This window comes from Musca domestica, unplaced genomic scaffold (assembly GCF_030504385.1).
Source record: "Musca domestica strain aabys unplaced genomic scaffold, Musca_domestica.polishedcontigs.V.1.1 2, whole genome shotgun sequence".
NCBI classification, from domain to species: domain Eukaryota; kingdom Metazoa; phylum Arthropoda; class Insecta; order Diptera; family Muscidae; genus Musca; species Musca domestica.
Window position 1 is genome coordinate 9,696,038 of NW_026712249.1, and position 21,575 is coordinate 9,717,612.

The 21,575-nt window shown below is 38.3% G+C and overlaps 2 protein-coding genes and 4 long non-coding RNA genes across 6 annotated transcripts in view; 3 read left to right on the forward strand and 3 right to left on the reverse strand.

The window, feature by feature from the left end:
* Positions 1-5,018, forward strand: part of LOC101901790 (protein lin-9 homolog) — a 32,599-nt gene extending 27,581 nt beyond the window's left edge. Inside the window, exon 2 of the mRNA XM_005178924.4 lies at positions 2,745-5,018. Coding sequence (XP_005178981.1) covers positions 2,784-4,835 — 2,052 coding nt within the window. The 5' untranslated portion in view covers positions 2,745-2,783 and the 3' untranslated portion in view covers positions 4,836-5,018. The remainder of the gene's footprint in view (positions 1-2,744) is intronic.
* Positions 5,000-8,582, reverse strand: LOC101887331 (translation initiation factor eIF-2B subunit epsilon). Its single transcript, XM_005178925.4, has 7 exons — positions 8,406-8,582; positions 8,215-8,339; positions 7,955-8,146; positions 7,041-7,897; positions 5,745-5,969; positions 5,381-5,664; positions 5,000-5,318 (listed from the first exon to the last, which is right to left on the reverse strand). Exons 1-7 carry the CDS (start codon positions 8,499-8,501, stop codon positions 5,088-5,090), a joined length of 2,010 nt encoding a protein of 669 aa, XP_005178982.1. The 5' UTR covers positions 8,502-8,582; the 3' UTR covers positions 5,000-5,087.
* A 965-nt stretch (positions 8,583-9,547) lies between these two features.
* Positions 9,548-11,468, forward strand: LOC131802185 (uncharacterized). The gene is made up of 2 exons (XR_009342075.1): positions 9,548-10,410; positions 10,479-11,468. It is a non-coding gene; the product is annotated as an uncharacterized LOC131802185 (long non-coding RNA).
* Positions 11,469-17,866: 6,398 nt separating this feature from the next.
* Positions 17,867-19,479, reverse strand: LOC131802183 (uncharacterized). Its single transcript, XR_009342073.1, has 3 exons — positions 19,077-19,479; positions 18,481-19,013; positions 17,867-18,109 (listed from the first exon to the last, which is right to left on the reverse strand). It is a non-coding gene; the product is annotated as an uncharacterized LOC131802183 (long non-coding RNA).
* Positions 19,480-19,650: 171 nt separating this feature from the next.
* LOC131802186 (uncharacterized) lies at positions 19,651-20,958 on the forward strand. The gene is made up of 2 exons (XR_009342076.1): positions 19,651-19,900; positions 19,969-20,958. It is a non-coding gene; the product is annotated as an uncharacterized LOC131802186 (long non-coding RNA).
* LOC131802184 (uncharacterized) lies at positions 19,870-21,292 on the reverse strand. Its single transcript, XR_009342074.1, has 2 exons — positions 20,365-21,292; positions 19,870-20,295 (listed from the first exon to the last, which is right to left on the reverse strand). It is a non-coding gene; the product is annotated as an uncharacterized LOC131802184 (long non-coding RNA).
* Between the last annotated feature and the right edge of the window lie 283 nt (positions 21,293-21,575).

Below are 21,575 nucleotides of genomic sequence, written 5' to 3' on the forward strand. Positions count from 1 at the left end.
TGTCCCCTGGTTATATATCAGCAACTGTTAAAGGCTGTGCAATTTATATTTTTAAAAATCTTATTTTTAATTTATTTGCTACTCCCCATTTTTAGTTCACATAAATATGCACACAAAATACCTAACAATTGTAAACGAAAATTATCTAAAACCTATTATATGTAACAAAAGTAAATGACATAAGAAAATAACTAAAACAAAAAAAAAAAAAAAAACTATAAATTACTAAAACACTTCACTAACCAAATTAAAAAAAATCTTTGAAAAACAAAAAAAAGGACAAACAATTGTTGCAATTAAAAAGTATATATATATATATACACATAATGTAAATGCGGCTTATGTTTAATATTCCCGCTTTTTTTCCTCCTCTCTTTCCCAAAAACCTAATCGACCTCTCCAATTCAATCAACTAAACTAAAAATATATAGAAAATATAACAAAAAAGTATAACATTATAAAATTTTGTGTAAATGTTTATTTCACATATAACAACAACCACAATCAATTACACCGACTGCGACCCCTCTCCCAACCACAGAGTAATGTATGATGATGATGAAGATGGAGATTGGTGGTTTTGAATCGAAGGTTTGGAAGAGAAATTATTGAATTTCTGGACAATAATAAATGTATTAATTTATTTTAGAATGAACCATACAAAAAGCGATCGTTTTAAATATTTTATAGGGAAATAATTCCTGGATCGAAGATCGTTGGAAATGGAAAATTCACTTCTATAAAAATATGAGATAATTCAGTTTGGGAATTTAAGGGTAATGTATTGCTGATTGTGAGCTCAATGCCGAGACATTTTTTATACCCTCAGCCATGTGGCTATCATTTGATACGGCCAAAAAGAGCTTCATCGAAAAAACGTTTTAAGACTCTAGGTCTCTTTGGACCAAATCCATTTCAGGACATTTGGAGTCGATCTAGCGATGTCCGTCCGTCTGTCTGGCTGCCTGCTGCCATGATAACTCTCAAAGGGAGTATCCGATTTGATCCAAACTTGGTACATCATAATATTATTGTCAAACTTAGATCGAGTTCGGAGATAGGCAATATCGGTCCACTCCTTCTGATACCTCCCCCACAAAAAGTCACCATTTTTAGAGAAAATAATTTACTACACAGAAAGAGAAATGATAATCCGATGTTGCTCCAGCTTTGCGAATCCTAATAATTGCATCAGTACTAGGTGAAGTACGAAATTGGACAATATCGGTCAACTCCATCAAGTACCTCCCCCACAAAGGGTCAACATTTTGAAGAAGTATGTAAGTAAGAGTCCGATTGTCTTCAAATTACAAATATCACAATAGCTTTATTAATCCAAGGTCTGGTGTGAAGATGGAATATATCGGACCACTGCTTCTGGTACCTCCCCTACAAAGGGTCAACATTTTGAATATTCATGAAGCTCATAAAACACGAAATTAACATTCGATTCCATTCAGACTTGGCACATCCCAATATTTCTATAAACACAAGATTCGTTATAAAGATGGTAGAGATCCGACCATTCCTTCTGGTACCTCCGCCACAAAGGGTCAAAGTTCTGAATAACCAAAAATATCTTAAAATCCGAAATATGCATCCGGTTCTCTTCAAATTACACACATCACAATATTTTTATTAATCCAAGGTCTGGTGTGAAGATGGAATATATCTGTTCACTCCTTCTGGTACCTCCCCCACAATGGGTCAAAATTTTGAATATTCATGAAGCTTATAAAACAAGAAATTAACATGATATTCCATTCATACTTGGCACATCTCAATATTTCATTTAAAAGAAGTTCTGTTATAAAGATGGTAGAGATCAGACCATTCCTTCTGGTACATCCCCACAAAGGGTCAAAGTTTTGAATAACCAAAAGGATGATAAAATCCCAAAAAAGGATCCGGATCTCCTCAAATTACACACATCACAATTTTTTAATTAAGCCAAGATCTGATGTGAAATTGGGATATATCGGAGCATTTCTTCTGGTACCTTTCCCACAAAGGGTCAACAATTTGAATATCCATGAAGTTCATAAAACTCGAAATTAACATCCGATTCCATTCGGGCTTGGTACATCTCAATATTTCCATCAATACAAGATATGTTATAAAGATGGTACGCATCGGACCATTTCTTCTCATATCTCCCTAACATAGGGTTCAAGATATTTGAATAAACAAAACGCTCAAAGAAAGCGAGGTAAGCATTCAACTCTCTTCAAATTTCACACATCCAAATATTTTTGCTAACGCAAGATCTGTTGTGAAGTTGATATATATCTGCCAGCCCCTTCGGGTACCTCACCCACAAACGGTCACAATTTTCAATTCTTATATCTGTCATAACACACACATTTTCATATTTTCCAAAAATTTGCACATATCTCAAATAAAGTATAGGAAGTAGTCAATTTTATGCTGATCAAGAATATATATACTTTGTGGAGTCTAAAATGTATATTTCGAGGTGTTACAAACGGCATGACAAACTTAATATACCCTCCATACTATGGTGGAGGGTATAAAAAATGATTGCTAGGCAATTTCCTGTTTCGGCTTTTCAGATGATTTCAAAAATAAATCACCAAAAAATGTGTTGTCTGTTCCAACGAAGGCCAATTTCAGGGTCAGCTCAGGTGTAGCTCAAAATCCCATTCATGCAAAAAACGATCAAGAGTCCACAGACATATTTGAATACAAGTTTATTTAATAATTTATTTCATCTTTGTTTACAGCTCACCCCAACAACAACAAAACAGGAAAACGACCACACCATGCACGAGGAGGAGGACAGTAATATGGGCGAGGATTCGTCGTCGACAACATCCCATAAAACAGAGAAAAAGGACACAGAACAGCAACAACAACAGCAGCAGCAATCACCACCAATGTCCGATGAAGAACCAGAAGAGCCACCTCCATCTTTTAGCTTAGCCACATTAGGTCTACAGCGTGTGGGCACGGCGCCACCACCTAAACCGCAACCCCAGCAACCCATACAAATGCTCAATGCACGTGGTATGCCGGCAAGAATACGTAAACGCAATCGACTCTTTTTCGACGATGACATTATCAACGATGACAAACCTTTGCGGATGAGTCTGTCACCGCGTAAGAATTCTCTAAAAATGAATTCACCGCACAAGACACCGACAAAGATTTTGAAAAAACGTAAAGGGGTCGCATCACGCTATATGCGATCCGATGAAAAACGTCACCATTCACCGTCCACATCATCGGGTGGCCGGGGTGGCAATTCGCTTAACACCACCCCCAAATCGGGATCTGGTCGCAATAATCCCAGCACACTAAGTGGTAGTTCCCTGGGTTCTATTATACCAGCAGATAAGAAAATTGGCCAAAGGATTGGTTTGCGTCTACGCAATCTTTTGAAATTACCCAAAGCCCATAAATGGGTGATTTATGAATGGTTCTACTCGTTCATAGATAAACCCTTGTTTGAGGGTGAAAATGATTTTCAGGTTTGTCTCGCCGAATCATTTCCCAATCTGCGTACCCGGCAATTGACTCGGGCCGAATGGCAAAAGGTGCGTTCATTGATGGGCAAACCACGTCGTTGTTCGCAGGCCTTTTTCGATGAGGAGCGGCGAGAATTGGAAAAGAAACGGCAAAAAATGCGTTTCATGCAAAGTCGCCGATCGGGTGAGGTCAAGGATATGAATTTCCTTAGAGATTTGCCCGATAAAATACCGCTAACATTGCCGGTGGGCACCAAGGTCACGGCAAGATTACGGGTACCACAAGATGGTATATTCAGCGGTACTGTGGATGCTTTCGAATCCATGACATCATCGTATCGTGTCACATTTGATCGTCCCGGCTTGGGTACCCACTCCATACCAGACTATGAAATTGTTTCGGAGAACTTTAATGAAATGTTACCCTTGCAGTGTATCACCAAAGATTTCCGACCCAGTCTGATGAGTGTCTACAATGGAGCCACCCGAAACACAATGTCACCAATGCGTGCGGGTGGTGGGGGCTTACGCCAGGTACGTTCCTCCTACAACATGAATTTGAATAAAAGTGATCCTCTGTTGGGTGAGGTCATTGACAGTCCCTTTAAGAATCCCATCATACGAGAGGAGAATATTAACGGCTATCCGCCCAAATTACTCGAGACCTTGGTGCGCCTAAAACGGGCCTTGAAAATCAAACAATCCAAGTTGGTGCGTCTCAATGATATGAATAATGAAGCGGAATTAAAAGTGTCACAGCAACTGGTAGCTGCCCACAATAATTCGGGATCCTCGTCATCGGATGAAAGCCAAAATGTAAATGCCGCCGATGCGAATGGACCTCAGCTAAGTGAAGAATTCCAAAGGCGTTATGCATCCATCATAATTTCAATGGAGAAAATGAATCGTGACATCCAGGACTATCTCAATGAAGTGCAATCCTTTGCCTCGGACATAACAAGGGATCCCACAGTCCAGGCCATGTTGACACCGTCGTATTTGCGTGAAAAATGTCGAGAGGCAGCCGAGGAGGCTGTGCAGCGCAATAGCCAAGGTATTCTAAAGAATAAAAACATTCTAAGTCTCATCAAGAAATTGGCAACTGTGCTCCTGGTTGCCTCCCATTTGAGCAGCGAAAACTCGGCCCAAGTCAATAAGGTACTTGAGGGCTGTATTGAGGAAGTGCGTTCAAGTTTGTGTGGCGTCAATGTGGAAACGTTCCAGAAACATGTGCAAATACATTTACATCATATTCGCTTGGGCATTGGCCAGAGCATGATGAATACGAGTGCCAACATGATGAGTGTTAGTGGTGGTGGAGGAGGCGTAGGAAACGTAGAGCGTTGAATAGAAATTGGTGGCGTATTACCGAAAGGATGTTCTTTATTTTTGTTTCACATTTTTCCAAACACACACACACACACATTTTGTTTGATTGTGGATATTCTTATTTTATACCTTAATTGTTCAGTTCTCATTACGTACTCTTGTATAAATAAATAAATATATGGTGACTTTTTAACAAACAAATGTTTCTTTTTTCTTTGTTGTTGTGTTAATAAAAACATACAGACATTATATTTAAATATCTACACTATTTCAGTCACTTTCTTCTTCATCATCATCGTCATCGTCGTCCTCTTCTTCACTGGATTGCTGCAGCCATTCAATGAGTTTTTGTAGAGATTTACGCAGACTTTCGTGTTGCTCCACATCCAGTTCCTCGTGCCAGGCCAAAATGGCTTCTTCACTTACGAAATCTTTGTCGTAAAGGAAGTGGACAATTTGTGAAATCTTTTCGCGCACTTTGGGATTTTCATCATAGATATCCTGGAAAAGGAATACATGTTTTAAATTTCGTTTTTTTTTTTCATTTAAATACAATTACTTACCTCCAAAGCCTTTAAGCAATCCAGCATGGCGTCTTCACTTTTGATATAATTCGACATTACTGGACCCAATTGTTTGAATACCGCATTTATGTCCGCCAGTACGTTGCCGTTGCACTCCTTAATGTTGGGTAAACTAAATATGGCCTTGACAACATAAAAATTGACTTCCTTTAGTGACATATTATAGGCGTAGCGGGATGAGTTGATTTCCAATATAAGAAAGTCGGGGTTGGATTTTTCTTGGAAACCACGGGACAAGGAATCAACGACCTCCGAAAGGAATACTAAATTACATGGAATATTAGCAATTAAAAGTGGCATGGAAAATATATGTATTCTTTCTTATATATGTATTCGTTCTTACTATTAGTATCATCAGGCATTGGCGAACAGGCTCTGGACTCATCTTCATCACTGCTGGAACAGTAATCACTTTCTTCATAGCTAATGGGAAGTTTCATCATTTTGGGCACAATGTTTCCTTCTTGCAATACCTCATCGTCGTCCTCGTCTTCGGAGTTGGCTACATTACGATCTGAATGCGTAATAATAAAGGCCTTGTCACTCAGCTTTTTAATATCACCGCATTCTGAAAAACAAGGGCAAGAAATGTTTGAATGAAAGACAAGTAAAAAGGCAGAAAGTTTGACCGAGGAAATTGTCGAGGTCTGAATGGAATCGGATGATAATTTTGCGATTTATGAGCTTCATGAATATTCTAAATTTTGACCCTTTGTGGGGGAGCTACCAGGAGTGGATATATTTAATCTTCACGCCAGACCTTGGATTAATAAAAATATTGTGATGTGTGCAATTAGAAGACTTTGTGGGGGGATGTACTTGATAAAGTGGACCGATATTGTCTATTTTCGCACCTGACCTAACACTGAAGCAAATATTAGGATTTGCAAAGTTGGAACAAACTCGGATTATCGTTTCTTTATCTGTGCAGATTTTTTTTTGAAATTTCGACATTTTGTGGGGGAAGTACCAGAAGGAGTAGACCGATATATTCCATCTTCTCTCCAGACAATGGGTTAATAAAAATATTGGGATGTGTGAAATTTGAGGACAATCGGACTCTTACATAACATTTTGTAAGAGTTGTTATTATTCAAAATTTTGACCCTTTGTGGGGGAGGTACTTGATGGAGTAGACCGACCATATTCGCACCTGACCTAGAACTGACGCAAATATTAGGATCCGCAAAGTTGGAATAAATCGGATTATCGGTTCTCTTTTTGTGCAGAAAATATATTTTTTGAAAATTTCGATCTTTTGTGGGATTTCGATCTCCTTCACCAGAAGGAGAGGGCCGATATTGCCCATCTTCGAACTCGATCTAAGTTTGACAAAAATATTACGATGTAACAAGGTTGGACAAAATCGGATACTCCCTTCGAGAGTTATCGTGTGCACCAGCCAGATAGAGGGAGGGACATTGCTAGATCGACTCCAAATGTCCTGAAACGGATTTGGTCCAAAGAGACCTAGGGTCTAAAACAGTTGTTTCGATGAGGAACGTTTTGGTCGTATCAAATGATATATACCCTCTGTAGCCATATGGCTGAGGGTATAAAAAGCGACCGCTGAGAGCGCCAAACTTTAATCCCCTTTTTCATTAAAGACCGAAAACTACTTAAAAAGAGCTTTACTTACCCTCATCATCTTCTGTAACTTCAGCAGTGACTATGGCACTTGACAATGTTGTATTGGCCGGCAATACGCATTCATTCCCCACAACACAGCCCTCGGTAAGTTTCGATTTACAGCCAACCTTTGCCTTAGCTCCTACCACACAAAATTCCAAAACACAATTATCGTCCACCACAGCATCGTCTAATATGAAGGCATTCACCAAACGGCAGTTTTGTCCAATCTTTACATTCCTGCCCAAAACACTGGAGCCCAGCGTTGACCCACTGCCAACAAAACTACCAGCACCCGCCACAACATTTTCTCTTAACGTGACTTTGGACATATTCGATTCGGGACTTCTGTAGATGTTATTTTTCAAAAAGATATATTGTTGTTTAAGGCCCACCACACCCATATCGGGTACAAGAGGATATGACCAACGGCTAATAATATCATTGCTAACAATTTGATATGTTAGCCAATTGTTTACTTTGCGGGCATATTGTTCACGGGGCAGCAAGGAGACGTAGATACGGCTATCTAGAATTTCTTCATTTATCAATATGCCTTTGACGAAGTCGTCACGGGTTTCGAAATCGAAATTGTCCGAAAATAACGAGAGCATGGATGGTGAACCAATGGCCATTTGAGGATCGATGAGATTATGATACAATGCCACCTGGGAATTGTTCATAAATACCTCCAGGGGGATTTCGAAATCTTTTTCCTTGCCATTCAAACGCAGCCGTTGATGATGATGTAGCCGGTTGTTTTGAACATCAACAGCAATCATGATTTCGTTGCCGGTACGTAAATGATTTTCTGCCTCCTTGAAGATGAGTGTGGCCGCAGCACCTTTATCATATTTGGCTATTTTCCTAGAAAGGTAACAGATTACTATGGCAAACTCCGTTTTTATTATAATTCTCTCTCACTTATGTTGCTCGAATATAGGCCTAAAATCGGTATTGGTTATAGTATCAGCTCCCAAAATAACAAAATTCCCTCTTATCAATGCCTTGCTATCCAATTCTCTCATGGCATCGCCAAAACAACGACAGCCCTCGCCACCAATGACAGTAACTTTCATGTTGACCGACCAAGAGCTGAGTGATGCAATCCCTTTCCTATGCCAATGAAAATGTAAACAAATTAATGTTAGCCATCATGTTGGCATATAGAGATTCCTTCTTACTTGATATAATCCCTAACACTTTGCAGGTGCAGACTGGCAAAGACAAACACTTCCTCAATTCCACTGCGATTTAAAGCCTCCAGGGCATAATCCAACATAGAAACATTGACCAAAGGAATGAGAGCCTGCAAAAGAAAGACAATCATTATAATAGTTCAATGTAGGTAAGGGGTTCTTGGGCCCTATCTCACCGTGGAATCGTTGTCGGACAATGGCTTAAAGTTCTCCACATTATTATCGGCTATGAGAATAGCTTGTATAACGTCTTTCTTGTCAAAATGATCCATTCCGTGTGTATTTTCGCAAACCCAAAGAAAACTCTTTTCCGCATGCAACGTCAAATAAATTCACATTATTTGTGAAGGCACAACAACGATAAGAATAACAAATGACCGATAACGATAACATATACTGTATGTGAGAAATATCGATAGTAAAGCGCAAAACATATGTAGTGGTTGTTTATAACGGACGTGCCAATTTAAAGAGAATTAAAAATATAAATAATATATGAACGCAAAATTTTGATATAAAAAAGTAAAGGTTGACAACATCGGTATCTATGGGTAGGTCTTTCGTCGCAAAGTTACCTATAAATTAAGTCAATTACCGAATTTATAAGCATTTTAATTTTTCCGAATTTTGTCGGTAACTCCAAAAATTTAGTTAGAAAATTCCACTACTAGTCTATACATCCTAATATTCATAATATTTTAGATTTGAATGACTTTAGTCTTTTCACTCATACCCCTAAAACAACATAGACGACATCTATTATAGACAAATGAAAATATAGACGAATCGTCGCTTATAGTACGTTTATATATATGAGGGTTAACCCACTGGATTTGGATTTAAATTGTCATATCCATTACTTTTACTTCAAATAAATCCTCTCAAAATAGGTTAACCCTACAAAAACTTCTAACGTAAACATGGCATTATCATCGAAAAAAAAAATCGAATCAGCAGATGTCGTTTTAGGGGTTTGAGTGAAACACTAAAGCCACTCAAATCTAAAATGTTAAAAAATGTAAGATGTTTCATAATAAAATTTAAAGGGAAAATTACAACGAAAAATATGTGAAATTCTTGAAAACGATATTTTTGTTTTTTTTTTTTCGAATAAGCAGATCAAACTCTCAAAGCTAAAATGTTAAAAAAATCATAAACCGTAAGATGTTCCATAATAAAATTTAAGTGAAAATCACATGATGACATCGAAAAATACGTGAAATTCTTGAAAAACAATGTCTTCGATTTTTTTATATAATAATAATAATAATGAATATTTCTTTTTTCAAAGTCGAGTAGGTTGATTGCGGCCTGAATTCGCAAAACTGTAGTGGCGCTATCTGGTGGGAAAATACGATAACACACCAAATATTATGTAGTCGATGGTCTATTAATTCATCAATCTATGATTTCATGTAAGGTAGTATTTATTTAAATGAGTATGAGTTATATTTTATTTTCTATATAACAATACTTTCTCATTTTCGGCAATTGATCTCAATAAAATGTTGCAGGCCGTTCACATTCGGCGCAAAAGGCAACAAATATATGGGGCCGGGTTTTTTGGCAAAACCTGTCCACAACCACCGCAGAAATTATCCCAATTCTGTTGGTAGTGCATCCCATAATTGGTCCTCAAATGGATTTGCTCAGTTTTCTTGGGTTTTTAGTGAGGATGGTGAGGATGCTTCGAGATTTCAATTTGCTTGTAATTTCTGCGGGGTGTGTAGTCTGGGTGGCGATGGGATCAAAATGCCGGAAATGGTTTGATAGGGTTCGCTACGTACGAAATTAGGCTCGAACAGGGTTGAGTTAAAGAGTATTATAAAGGTAGTGAATGACAGGGTGACTCAGGCTAAGAAGTGACTAGGCAGCCCTATGATTGCTGAGTAGGTGGGAACCTACTACTACTCCGGGGTGAGCTGAAATGAGAATTCACAATAGAATAAAAAATGGCTATTGACAGTTGAAAAGAAAAAGGAATGAAAATTGAAAATGGCTCAGGAAAATGGTGTTTCGTGGAAAATGAGCGTCTGGCGGGATTCACTGAGAAGAGGGGTATAAAAGGCTGCGAGCATAAGAAAAGCCAAAGTTAAGAATAAGACGTTACCGGTGAAACTTAGCTAGAGAGCAGTGAAGAAGTGGAAAAATTTAATTTGTGTGTTGCGATTTTTTTATTGTGTAAGTAGTTTGTAACAGTGGTTTGTTGAGTAATGTGTTGTTATATGTGATGTGTGTTGCTCCAACAGGAATATTCCGGTGGTGTATCAAGCTTTTTTGGAAGCACCGAAAATTGTCCGGTTTTGGTCAGCACAACGGCGGGAAATTGCCTTTTCTTTTTGGTAACGCAAGGTAGTGGCAAGTTGTCCACAGGAGAAAAAAGCCAAAAAAAGTTACATTGAGGGTGTGGAGATTTGAATTGTAAACTGGCCAGCTGCAACTTTGAGCTTTTTGCTGTGCCTGTTATTGATCCCGCCCAGAACGCCGGCATTGTAAAAGGACCAGTCAACAAGTCCAGCTTCATTTCAGGGTTTGCCTGGCGTTCAAAATCTGTTTCCTCCGGAAAGAAGCGTAAACTGGAAGAAGAGATAAGAAGAATTAATCAATAACGTTATAAATCACTGCTCAGGTAAAAGGTGTCTTACCGTTGTGTTGTCCTTGATAGATATATTTATATATATATGTGACGTCCATAAAATTTGCTGTCTCCTTTTTTGGAACTAAAAGAAAAGAAAAAAAGAGTTAATAATCATAAATTTCGAGAAAAAAAATATAATATTCAGTATAAAGATTTAGTAATAAGATAGGTTATAGTTCTTAGGATTTAAGTAATAATCAGTTTGTAAGGGAAAAATACCGCGTTTATTTTCAAAGGCTAGGAGGTGTTACAGTAAAATTATCTTGAGTCCTTGTGATTCGATCTGATAGTTTAGGCCGTGGAATTTTAGCGGCAATTAGGCCGGTTAAGAGAGCTCTTTTAGGTGGCTAGTAATTTCGTATAGACGCGTGAATATTGCGCGGGAAAAGCAAGGCAAAGGATAATATATTGGTTTCTACCGAGTAATTAAAGCCATAGATTTAAGAAAGCCCGGTATTATTCTTAATTTGTTTTTTTTTATACCATACAGTTTGTCAATTTTAGTGTAAGAAAAAAAATAGTAGAGAAAAAAATTAAGAAAATATTTAAAGCTAACTTATTTTTTTTAATAAAATTAAAAATGATTCTTTTGTAAACAGTAGATACTAATATGTGTTGCTAAGTTTGTATAGCTTGGGGGGAAGGTGGTATGAAGTAAGTGTGTGATTCGAAGCGTGTGGCTCAAGGGGATTCAGAGAAACGCAAGAAATGGAAATACTGGATCCAGGTAGGGTGGGCGAGTGTGGGATCGATCCACCGAGATCCCTGTATGATGACTCCTATTTTGTATATCGTAGAGTAGAGCAATTGTAGTAAAGTCCCCTTTCAATGTTAGTGTGTTGGATTCGATTGGCGGGTTGAGATCCCTAGCCCTGGGAGTCTCTGTGACAGTCGGATGGCCTAATCGTATGCCGAGCATATGCACACATAACAGAGATGGCGCCCAATGTTCTAAAATAAAGCTTTATTGTACCTGATACCACTGTCAAAAATGGCGACTCAAACATGGCCGTGTTAAACTGTGATATTAGGTTAGTAACTCTGTGCAGTAACATCGACGCACACAGCCATAGAATGCTAGTAGATTTTAAATAGACAAAAGAAAATGTTTTTGACAAATAATATTCTGTGATATTAGTATGCATCCGAACTTTAGAGAGATGGGTTACGAAGTGCGATATTACTATATCAAATATATTATGGGAACGTTTTCTCCACTGTTCTAAGTAGGGTGTAATCAATAGCTTGTAATTCCGAGCTGGAATAAAACAATTTGTATTGAGAATCCTACTGTTAAAATTTGTTTTTGTGAAATAACCCAAATAAATTATAGACAGGAATAAGTACATCGAGTAGCAGCAATAGCGATTTTGATCTGAGAGATGCAAAAATCTTAGTATTGCATATAAAAACCCTGAGCTTTCATTTATGAAATGTAATAGATATGTCAGGGGTCCGAAGTTAACAAAGCACTATAATTTATTAGAAGAATAAGAATGTCTAAGGGAAGAGTCATACACCTCATAAAGGGCACTAAAATTATTAAAAAAAAATAATAATAATAATAAAAAAATAAATAAATAAAAAAAAACCACACACACACTGCTTCTGAAAATTACACTTCCCCCGTAGATCTATGTTGTAATTGTCAAATTTGAAAATTTGTATGCGTAATTGTAGTCGAATGTATTTATAAAAAGTATTTGTTTTGCCGATGTTTCATATTTAAAAAAAGGTTAATTCAGTTAAAACTTACTTACAAGAAAAGGTTTCTTCCGAGATTCAATTGATAACAAGTGAGAAGATAAATTTTGGGTATAGGTCATGATCTACAATACCCGCAATAGTAAAAGAAATAAGAGAGGCAGACCCGAAAATTTTGACCTAAACCGATCGACTTATTTTCCAGAGCAGAGTAAGCAAAGACGAATAGGGTCGGACGAAATGGCGAATGAGGATAGGAATATGAGTGCTTTGCAATTTATCGATCTAGCAGACACGATAATGCGAAGAGATCAGAACACCAATCATGTGCCAACAGTGAGTGATAATTTGAATAATAATGGTCCAACTACTTCCGACTTACATGGACTAGTACAAGATGAAGCAGCGTCTGTCCAGAAGTCATTGGAAGATAAAGTTAAAAAAATGGTCGAAACAGAAATATCTGATGTGAAGAAAATGATAGATTCTTTATCAAAAGGCATGAGAGAACTATCCGACACTGTGCGTAAACAATTAATTGTACCCCCAACGGCTACAATAGCCTCTAATTCTATTACAAATAGTAATGCTAATCCGACGTCAAACAATAATAATGACGCAGTAAATAGGAATATGCCACCAATTATCCAATTTCCGAGTGCTAGTCAAACTCCATTATCAGATCAATTTACTGGCCCGATAACGAATACGTTTAGAGTGGAACCACTAGGAATACGAGTTGATAAACTTGGTTTAAATTTCAGTGGTGACCCGAAAGGCTTAAGAGTTATGGATTTTATTAAGCGGTTAGAGATCATGCAGGCTCAATATAACATTCCATGGTCTGAAGTGTTGAGGGATTTCGCCTTTCTGGTTTCTGGTCAAGCCAGAGAATGGTTTTGGCTGCATAGACAAAGTAATGTTTACACCGATTGGGTGGGTCTTAAAGAAGCGCTGATAAGCCAGTATCAAACCCCACAATCCAAATTCGACATACTCAGGGATTTGTTAGAAAGGAAACAAAGGCCAAATGAAAGCATCAATAGTTATTTTCACGAGATGGGAATTTTGCGATCTAGATTACTTCAACCTATTTACGAGTACGAAATGATTAAGATCCTAAGGGGAAATATACGTGAAGATATAAAACGACATGTATATCAGATGACCATTTCGTCGGTTGAACAGCTACGAATAGAATGTATTGAAGCCGAGAGAAATTTCCCTAGGCGCGAAAATAGAACTGTAGCGTTCCCCCAGCGACCTATCCGCCAAGTAAATGAAATATATGATGAAATTTATGAAAAGCCTGTAGAAGTACCGGAGGAGAATATTGGTGAAGAGCTGTCAGCTATCCGGATACAAAGCCAAATTAGAGTCCCAATTATCTGCTGGAACTGTCGAGAAAAGGGGCATGTTTTTATGGACTGTCCAGTAGAAGTCCGGAAATTGTTCTGCTATAGGTGTGGGAAGCCGGACACAGTAACCCCAAAGTGTCCTGTCTGTCAACAGGGAAACTCCCGAAGGGGTGTGGAAGTAACAGGGGAAACACACCCGTCAGAGAACCCTGTGAATCGGAAGAATTAGCACCCAAAAACGTCCGAATTTTAATAAAAAACAACGATAATATATTTAGAGATAAGAGTAGTGTAGAATCGAAAAATTTTTCTGCAGGTCAGAGGCATTACATTCCATTAGAAGATCGCCAAAGAAATTATGCTAAGGTCAAGGAGAGAATTTTTAACTCAGAGTTTACTGTAATCCCGAAAAAAATTATTGAATTGAGACAAAAATCCAAGAAGTGGCGTGAGCAGCGAAGATATTTGATAGAAACTATTTCGAGAGTGACTGGTATTGCCTCAGATCCCAGAGTTTTCTCGGAAATCAGTATGCAAGGAAAAATCATGAATGGGCTCCTAGACACCGGCGCTTCGGTTACTATGTTAGGGAAAAATTGCCGAGAGATAATAGAAGAACTTGGCATTCCAATTATACCAATGTCCAGCAGGGTAACCACCGCCGGAGGTACACAGTATAATGTTTTAGGGAAAATTAAAGCCATCATAAAATACCAAGAGCAGGAAAAATTTATGACACTGTATCTATGTCCTCAATTGGAACAAGAACTATATCTTGGAATAGACTTCTGGCGAACATTCGAATTAGCCCCTGATGTGATAGGAGCTGCTGAAATTAATATAGAAAAAGTTTTCAGGGATATGACTGCTACGGGTCCCGACTACAAACTCAACCCTCACGAGTTAACAAATGATCAAGAGAATCGATTAAAATGCATAGTAAAAAAATTCAAGACCTTTGAAGAAAATGGGCTAGGTTGTACTAGTTTAGAAAAGCATTCGATTAAGCTCGTGGAAGGTGCGGAACCGGTTAAAGACCGCCACTATCCAATGTCTCCAGCGGTTCAAGCTATCACGTACCAAGAAGTCGATAATATGTTAGCACTTAATGTTATTGAGGAAAGTGAAAGCCCTTGGAGCAATCGTACAACTATCGTACGAAAGCCCGGAAAAAATCGTTTCTGTCTGGATGCTCGAAAGTTAAATAAGCTCACGGTCAAGGACGCATATCCCCTGCAAAACATTGAAGGAATACTAAGTCGCATTGATGAAACTCATTACATTAGCAGCGTGGATCTTAAATATGCGTTCTGGCAAATCGAATTAGACGAAGAAAGCAAGCCGTACACCGCTTTTACGGTCCCAGGCCGTCCATTGTATCAATTCCGTGTGATGCCGTTTGGATTGTGTAATGCTGCACAAAGGTTATGTCGACTGATGGACAAAGTCATTCCCCAACGACTCAAGGAGAATGTCTTTGTGTACCTGGACGACCTGTTGATTATTTCAAGTGATTTCGACGAGCATCTTCGTCTATTGAATGAAGTAGCCGATTGCCTTGACCGAGCGAATTTAACAATCGGGTTAACCAAGTCAAAATTTTGTTTTCGTCAGTTGAGATATTTGGGATTTATTATTGGAGAAGGCATGTTGCGTACTGACCCCGAAAAAGTAGAAGCAATTCGAAAAATTAGAATTCCCAAAAGTGCTAGGGAAGTGAGAAGTTTTCTGGGTACAGCAGGATGGTACCGAAGATTTATTAAAGACTTCGCGTCACTTTCAGCTCCCCTTACTGATACCCTGAAGAAATCGCCCAAATTCGTAATTACGGACAAGGCAAAGGAGGCATTTGAAAACTTAAAGAGGGCCTTAACTTCCGCACCGGTGTTACGCCACGCAGATTTTTCCAAACCCTTTTTTATTCAATGTGATGCTTCGGAATATGGCATCGGCGCTGTTCTATTTCAGCTGAATGCCGAAGGACATGAGCATCCGATCGCTTTCTATTCGAAAAAGCTCAATAAGTGTCAGAGAAATTATAGCGTGACAGAGAAGGAATGCTTGGCGGCGGTGATGGCTATCAAAACTTTCCGTCCTTACGTGGAGCTAATGGAATTCACCGTGATAACAGATCACGCTAGTTTACAATGGCTGATGAGTCTAAAGGACCTCAGTGGTCGTTTAGCTCGCTGGTCATTGCAACTTCAGGGATTTAACTTCAAAATCGAGCACCGAAAAGGAAAGGAAAATGTTGTCGCCGATATGCTATCCCGCCTACCCAATGCCGACGAAATAGACATGAATCGGGTTTTTGAATTCGAGACCACCGAGTTTGAAAGTGATTCGTACAAACAGCTTAGAGAAATTATTGCAAATAAAAAGGAGAATCTCCCCGATCTAAAGATTGTCGACAATATGGTATTTAAAAGAGATCACAAGTCCTATAACCCAGAAACACAAGAGTTTCAGTGGAAATTGTGGGTCCCAGAGTCTTTGACCCATTCTTTAATAGAGCAAGCCCATGATAGAACGACGTCAGCTCACGGAGGCATATCAAAAACCATTTTTCGTTTAAGAGAAAAATATTACTGGCCTCTAATGGTATCCCAGGTTAGGCAATATGTGTCTAAATGTACTGTTTGCAAAGAGACAAAGCCTACCAATGAAAATACTCAGCCTCAGATCGGAAATGAAGTCGTGACAAATCTTCCCTTCCAGAAACTCTACGTTGACTTCCTCGGGAAATACCCCCGGTCTAAAAGTGGCAACGCCTTTATATTTATAGTGGTGGACCACTTTAGCAAATTTACATTTCTTAAGGCAATGAAAGAGGCAACAGCTTCCAATGTGGTAAAATTTATGGTTGAGGATATATTTCGTAAGTTTGGCGTACCCGAGACGATACATTCCGACAATGGGGCACAGTTCGTATCTAAAACTTTCAAAGACATGATTGAAACATATGGAATCAATCATATCCAAACAGCTCCATATGCTCCGCAGTCTAATGCATCTGAGAGAGTCAATCAATCAGTATTGGCGGCGATTAGGGCATATCTAGAAAATGACCACAGAGATTGGGACCTGTATCTAACAGACATAGAGTGCGCCTTAAGAACATCGATTCATACTGCAACTGGTGTAACGCCATTTTTCGCGCTGTTTGGTCATAGTATGTATACCCATGGTTCAGATTATAAATTAGCTCGGAAGCTCCACTCATTGGCGGACCATGAAATTATACATTTAGATCGTAACGACAAGATGGAACTAATCCGAAATAAAATTAGACAGAATATGCATCAGGCTTATCAACAAAGCGCAAAAAGGTATAACGCAAGGGCTCGTACGATTATTTTCTCTCCGGGGCAAGAGGTATATAAAAGAAACTATGTTCTTAGCGATTTTGGGAAAAATTTTAATGCTAAGTTTGCCCGGAAATTTACGAAGTGTCGTATAGTAAAGCCCATAGGAAATAATATGTATTCTCTCGAAGATCTAAATGGAAAGGCGATTGGAATCTGTCATGCAAAAGATCTTAAAAGATAAGTGGAAAAGAAAGTCTGTTCAATCCCCTTTCCCAATTCAATTTTTATAAAAAGAATTCTAAAATAACTTTCAAAAACTATTTCACATTTGGTACCAATTCTATATCACATTTATCAGCAATTGTTTAATTCAAAATCGAATGAATCAAAACAAAACATAGAAAATGTGTCGGATGAAACTAAATACGATAGTAAAATCACCTTCGTACTGAATTCATTCGTATTAAGGTTCAAAAATATCAGCTGATCTGTTCCCCTAATTGGGTAATTCAAAGTAATCAGACTCTAGTTTCACGTTTATCACAGCTGTCTAATTTCTTTTACAAAATATTCTACGCGACATACAAATTTGAAAAAAAAAAAAAAAAATTTTACTCGAACACACCCGGTGGCGATAAAAATAGCACAATCTGGTTTATTCCGGCATAAATTAATGAAAGATTCCCATACATAAAAAGCGAACATACATAAAACTACATTCTACCAGACAATCACGTAGACACCACGATTATGGTATTTGTTTACCTATCAATCACATCAGCAAATACCGCATACAAAATCCGTTCTTCGGCAACCACGACGACAAGACAGGCATAGGCACAAATATTTCCGCATGCAAAATGTTTCACCACCTATTAAGGAATGAAAGTTATTAAATGTTCAAAACAAACAAAAAAGTACCGAAATACATTCCTAGGGCTATGCCCGCTTTCTGTCAAAATACTTCAAAATTGTATGCGACAAAATGTTTTGATAATTGTTGTTATTTTTTGAATGCGTTATTGAACGCACGGATTTTTTTTCAAAAATGTGATCCAAACTGTTTATTCCTTCAATTCCAGGACAAAACAGGGTAATATTTTGAACGCCGGCCACGCAGTGTTCGTTTTTCCAAACATTGACCTTGAAAATATTTTTTTTTATTTTCAAAACAAATAATACACAATAATGACAGAAGTCGGGCACACTTGGGAAAAAAATTGTAATCAGCTTTCAGATCTACCTTACTTTTTTATTGTACCATGATTTCAATAATTTGATCAAATTATTTGTGTATCAAAGTACGTATAGATTCCAACTTTGAAGATTATATCCATAACCAAGAAGAATGTGTGAAATTTTGATGAAATCGGAGAATTTTTCATTTAGAGCTGTTGGGTGTTACCAGTGTGGATCCGCCAGAGAGGACAAATATATTCCAACTCCACACAAGGTCTTGGGTTGGTAGAATTATTGGGTTGTTCCGGATGTTTACCTTTTTGTAGTGAAGGTCCCAAAGGAGTGGGCCGATAAATCCCATCCGTTCCTCTGAACTTGTCTTAGTAGAAATACTGAATGCGGGATTTTATAAATAACCGAATGCGTATTGTAAAATTTATGAGCGTTTTTGATCTTCCCAAATGTTGACCTGCTATAGGGGAATTACCAGCGAGTTTCCCGGACTCGGAACTCGATCGATGTTTGGTAGTGACACGATATTTTCAGGGTGTCGGATCGAGAATTATCAGGCGAACTAGCAAGACATGTTTCACAGATCTGATGGACAGATTAGAAAAATAAATTAATTTATGTGGTTCTATTTCGATGGGGGATATTTACCAGCATGAGGGGGAGGGCTTTGACCAGCCTGCTGTTCGGAGCTTATGCCCGGCATGAGACCTTCAGGGAGTGGGATGTCCCCACGTAAATGAGTAATGCGGCCGTGCACATCACCTCCGTCCTCGATTTTGTGGCCGAAGTTGAAGTTTTGTTGCAGGCCGTTCACATTCGGCGCAAAAAGGCAACAAATATATGGGGCCGGGTTTTTTGGCAAAACCTGTCCACAACCACCGCAGAAATTATCCCAATTCTGTTGGTAGTGCATCCCATAATTGGTCCTCAAATGGATTTGCTCAGTTTTCTTGGGTTTTTAGTGAGGATGGTGAGGATGCTTCGAGATTTCAATTTGCTTGTAATTTCTGCGGGGTGTGTAGTCTGGGTGGCGATGGGATCAAAATGCCGGAAATGGTTTGATAGGGTTCGCTACGTACGAAATTAGGCTCGAACAGGGTTGAGTTAAAGAGTATTATAAAGGTAGTGAATGACAGGGTGACTCAGGCTAAGAAGTGACTAGGCAGCCCTATGATTGCTGAGTAGGTGGGAACCTACTACTACTCCGGGGTGAGCTGAAATGAGAATTCACAATAGAATAAAAATGGCTATTGACAGTTGAAAAGAAAAAGGAATGAAAATTGAAAATGGCTCAGGAAAATGGTGTTTCGTGGAAAATGAGCGTCTGGCGGGATTCACTGAGAAGAGGGGTATAAAAGGCTGCGAGCATAAGAAAAGCCAAAGTTAAGAATAAGACGTTACCGGTGAAACTTAGCTAGAGAGCAGTGAAGAAGTGGAAAAATTTAATTTGTGTGTTGCGATTTTTTTATTGTGTAAGTAGTTTGTAACAGTGGTTTGTTGAGTAATGTGTTGTTATATGTGATGTGTGTTGCTCCAACAGGAATATTCCGGTGGTGTATCAAGCTTTTTTGGAAGCACCGAAAATTGTCCGGTTTTGGTCAGCACAACGGCGGGAAATTGCCTTTTCTTTTTGGTAACGCAAGGTAGTGGCAAGTTGTCCACAGGAGAAAAAAGCCAAAAAAAGTTACATTGAGGGTGTGGAGATTTGAATTGTAAACTGGCCAGCTGCAACTTTGAGCTTTTTGCTGTGCCTGTTATTGATCCCGCCCAGAACGCCGGCATTGTAAAAGGACCAGTCAACAAGTCCAGCTTCATTTCAGGGTTTGCCTGGCGTTCAAAATCTGTTTCCTCCGGAAAGAAGCGTAAACTGGAAGAAGAGATAAGAAGAATTAATCAATAACGTTATAAATCACTGCTCAGGTAAAAGGTGTCTTACCGTTGTGTTGTCCTTGATAGATATATTTATATATATATGTGACGTCCATAAAATTTGCTGTCTCCTTTTTTGGAACTAAAAGAAAAGAAAAAAAGAGTTAATAATCATAAATTTCGAGAAAAAAAATATAATATTCAGTATAAAGATTTAGTAATAAGATAGGTTATAGTTCTTAGGATTTAAGTAATAATCAGTTTGTAAGGGAAAAATACCGCGTTTATTTTCAAAGGCTAGGAGGTGTTACAGTAAAATTATCTTGAGTCCTTGTGATTCGATCTGATAGTTTAGGCCGTGGAATTTTAGCGGCAATTAGGCCGGTTAAGAGAGCTCTTTTAGGTGGCTAGTAATTTCGTATAGACGCGTGAATATTGCGCGGGAAAAGCAAGGCAAAGGATAATATATTGGTTTCTACCGAGTAATTAAAGCCATAGATTTAAGAAAGCCCGGTATTATTCTTAATTTGTTTTTTTTTATACCATACAGTTTGTCAATTTTAGTGTAAGAAAAAAAATAGTAGAGAAAAAAATTAAGAAAATATTTAAAGCTAACTTATTTTTTTTAATAAAATTAAAAATGATTCTTTTGTAAACAGTAGATACTAATATGTGTTGCTAAGTTTGTATAGCTTGGGGGGAAGGTGGTATGAAGTAAGTGTGTGATTCGAAGCGTGTGGCTCAAGGGGATTCAGAGAAACGCAAGAAATGGAAATACTGGATCCAGGTAGGGTGGGCGAGTGTGGGATCGATCCACCGAGATCCCTGTATGATGACTCCTATTTTGTATATCGTAGAGTAGAGCAATTGTAGTAAAGTCCCCTTTCAATGTTAGTGTGTTGGATTCGATTGGCGGGTTGAGATCCCTAGCCCTGGGAGTCTCTGTGACAGTCGGATGGCCTAATCGTATGCCGAGCATATGCACACATAACAAAAATGTATAAAATATATAATAATTTAACATTTTTATCTCTTCCTTCAATGAAACATACCAACGCCATCTATATTTCACTTACACAAAATTGTAAACTGTTAATATGACAGAAGAGAAAGTTGAAGAGCGGGAGAGCAACTCATGTGGAATTTCATGATAAACCAACCAATGACAATTGCATGTTTAACGAACTCCACAAACATTGTTGGATTAAACTTGGTGTGGACAACACGTAAAGCGCGGATTGAACGTTGCCGTTAAAAGCTAATCTAGGCGGGAAAAAA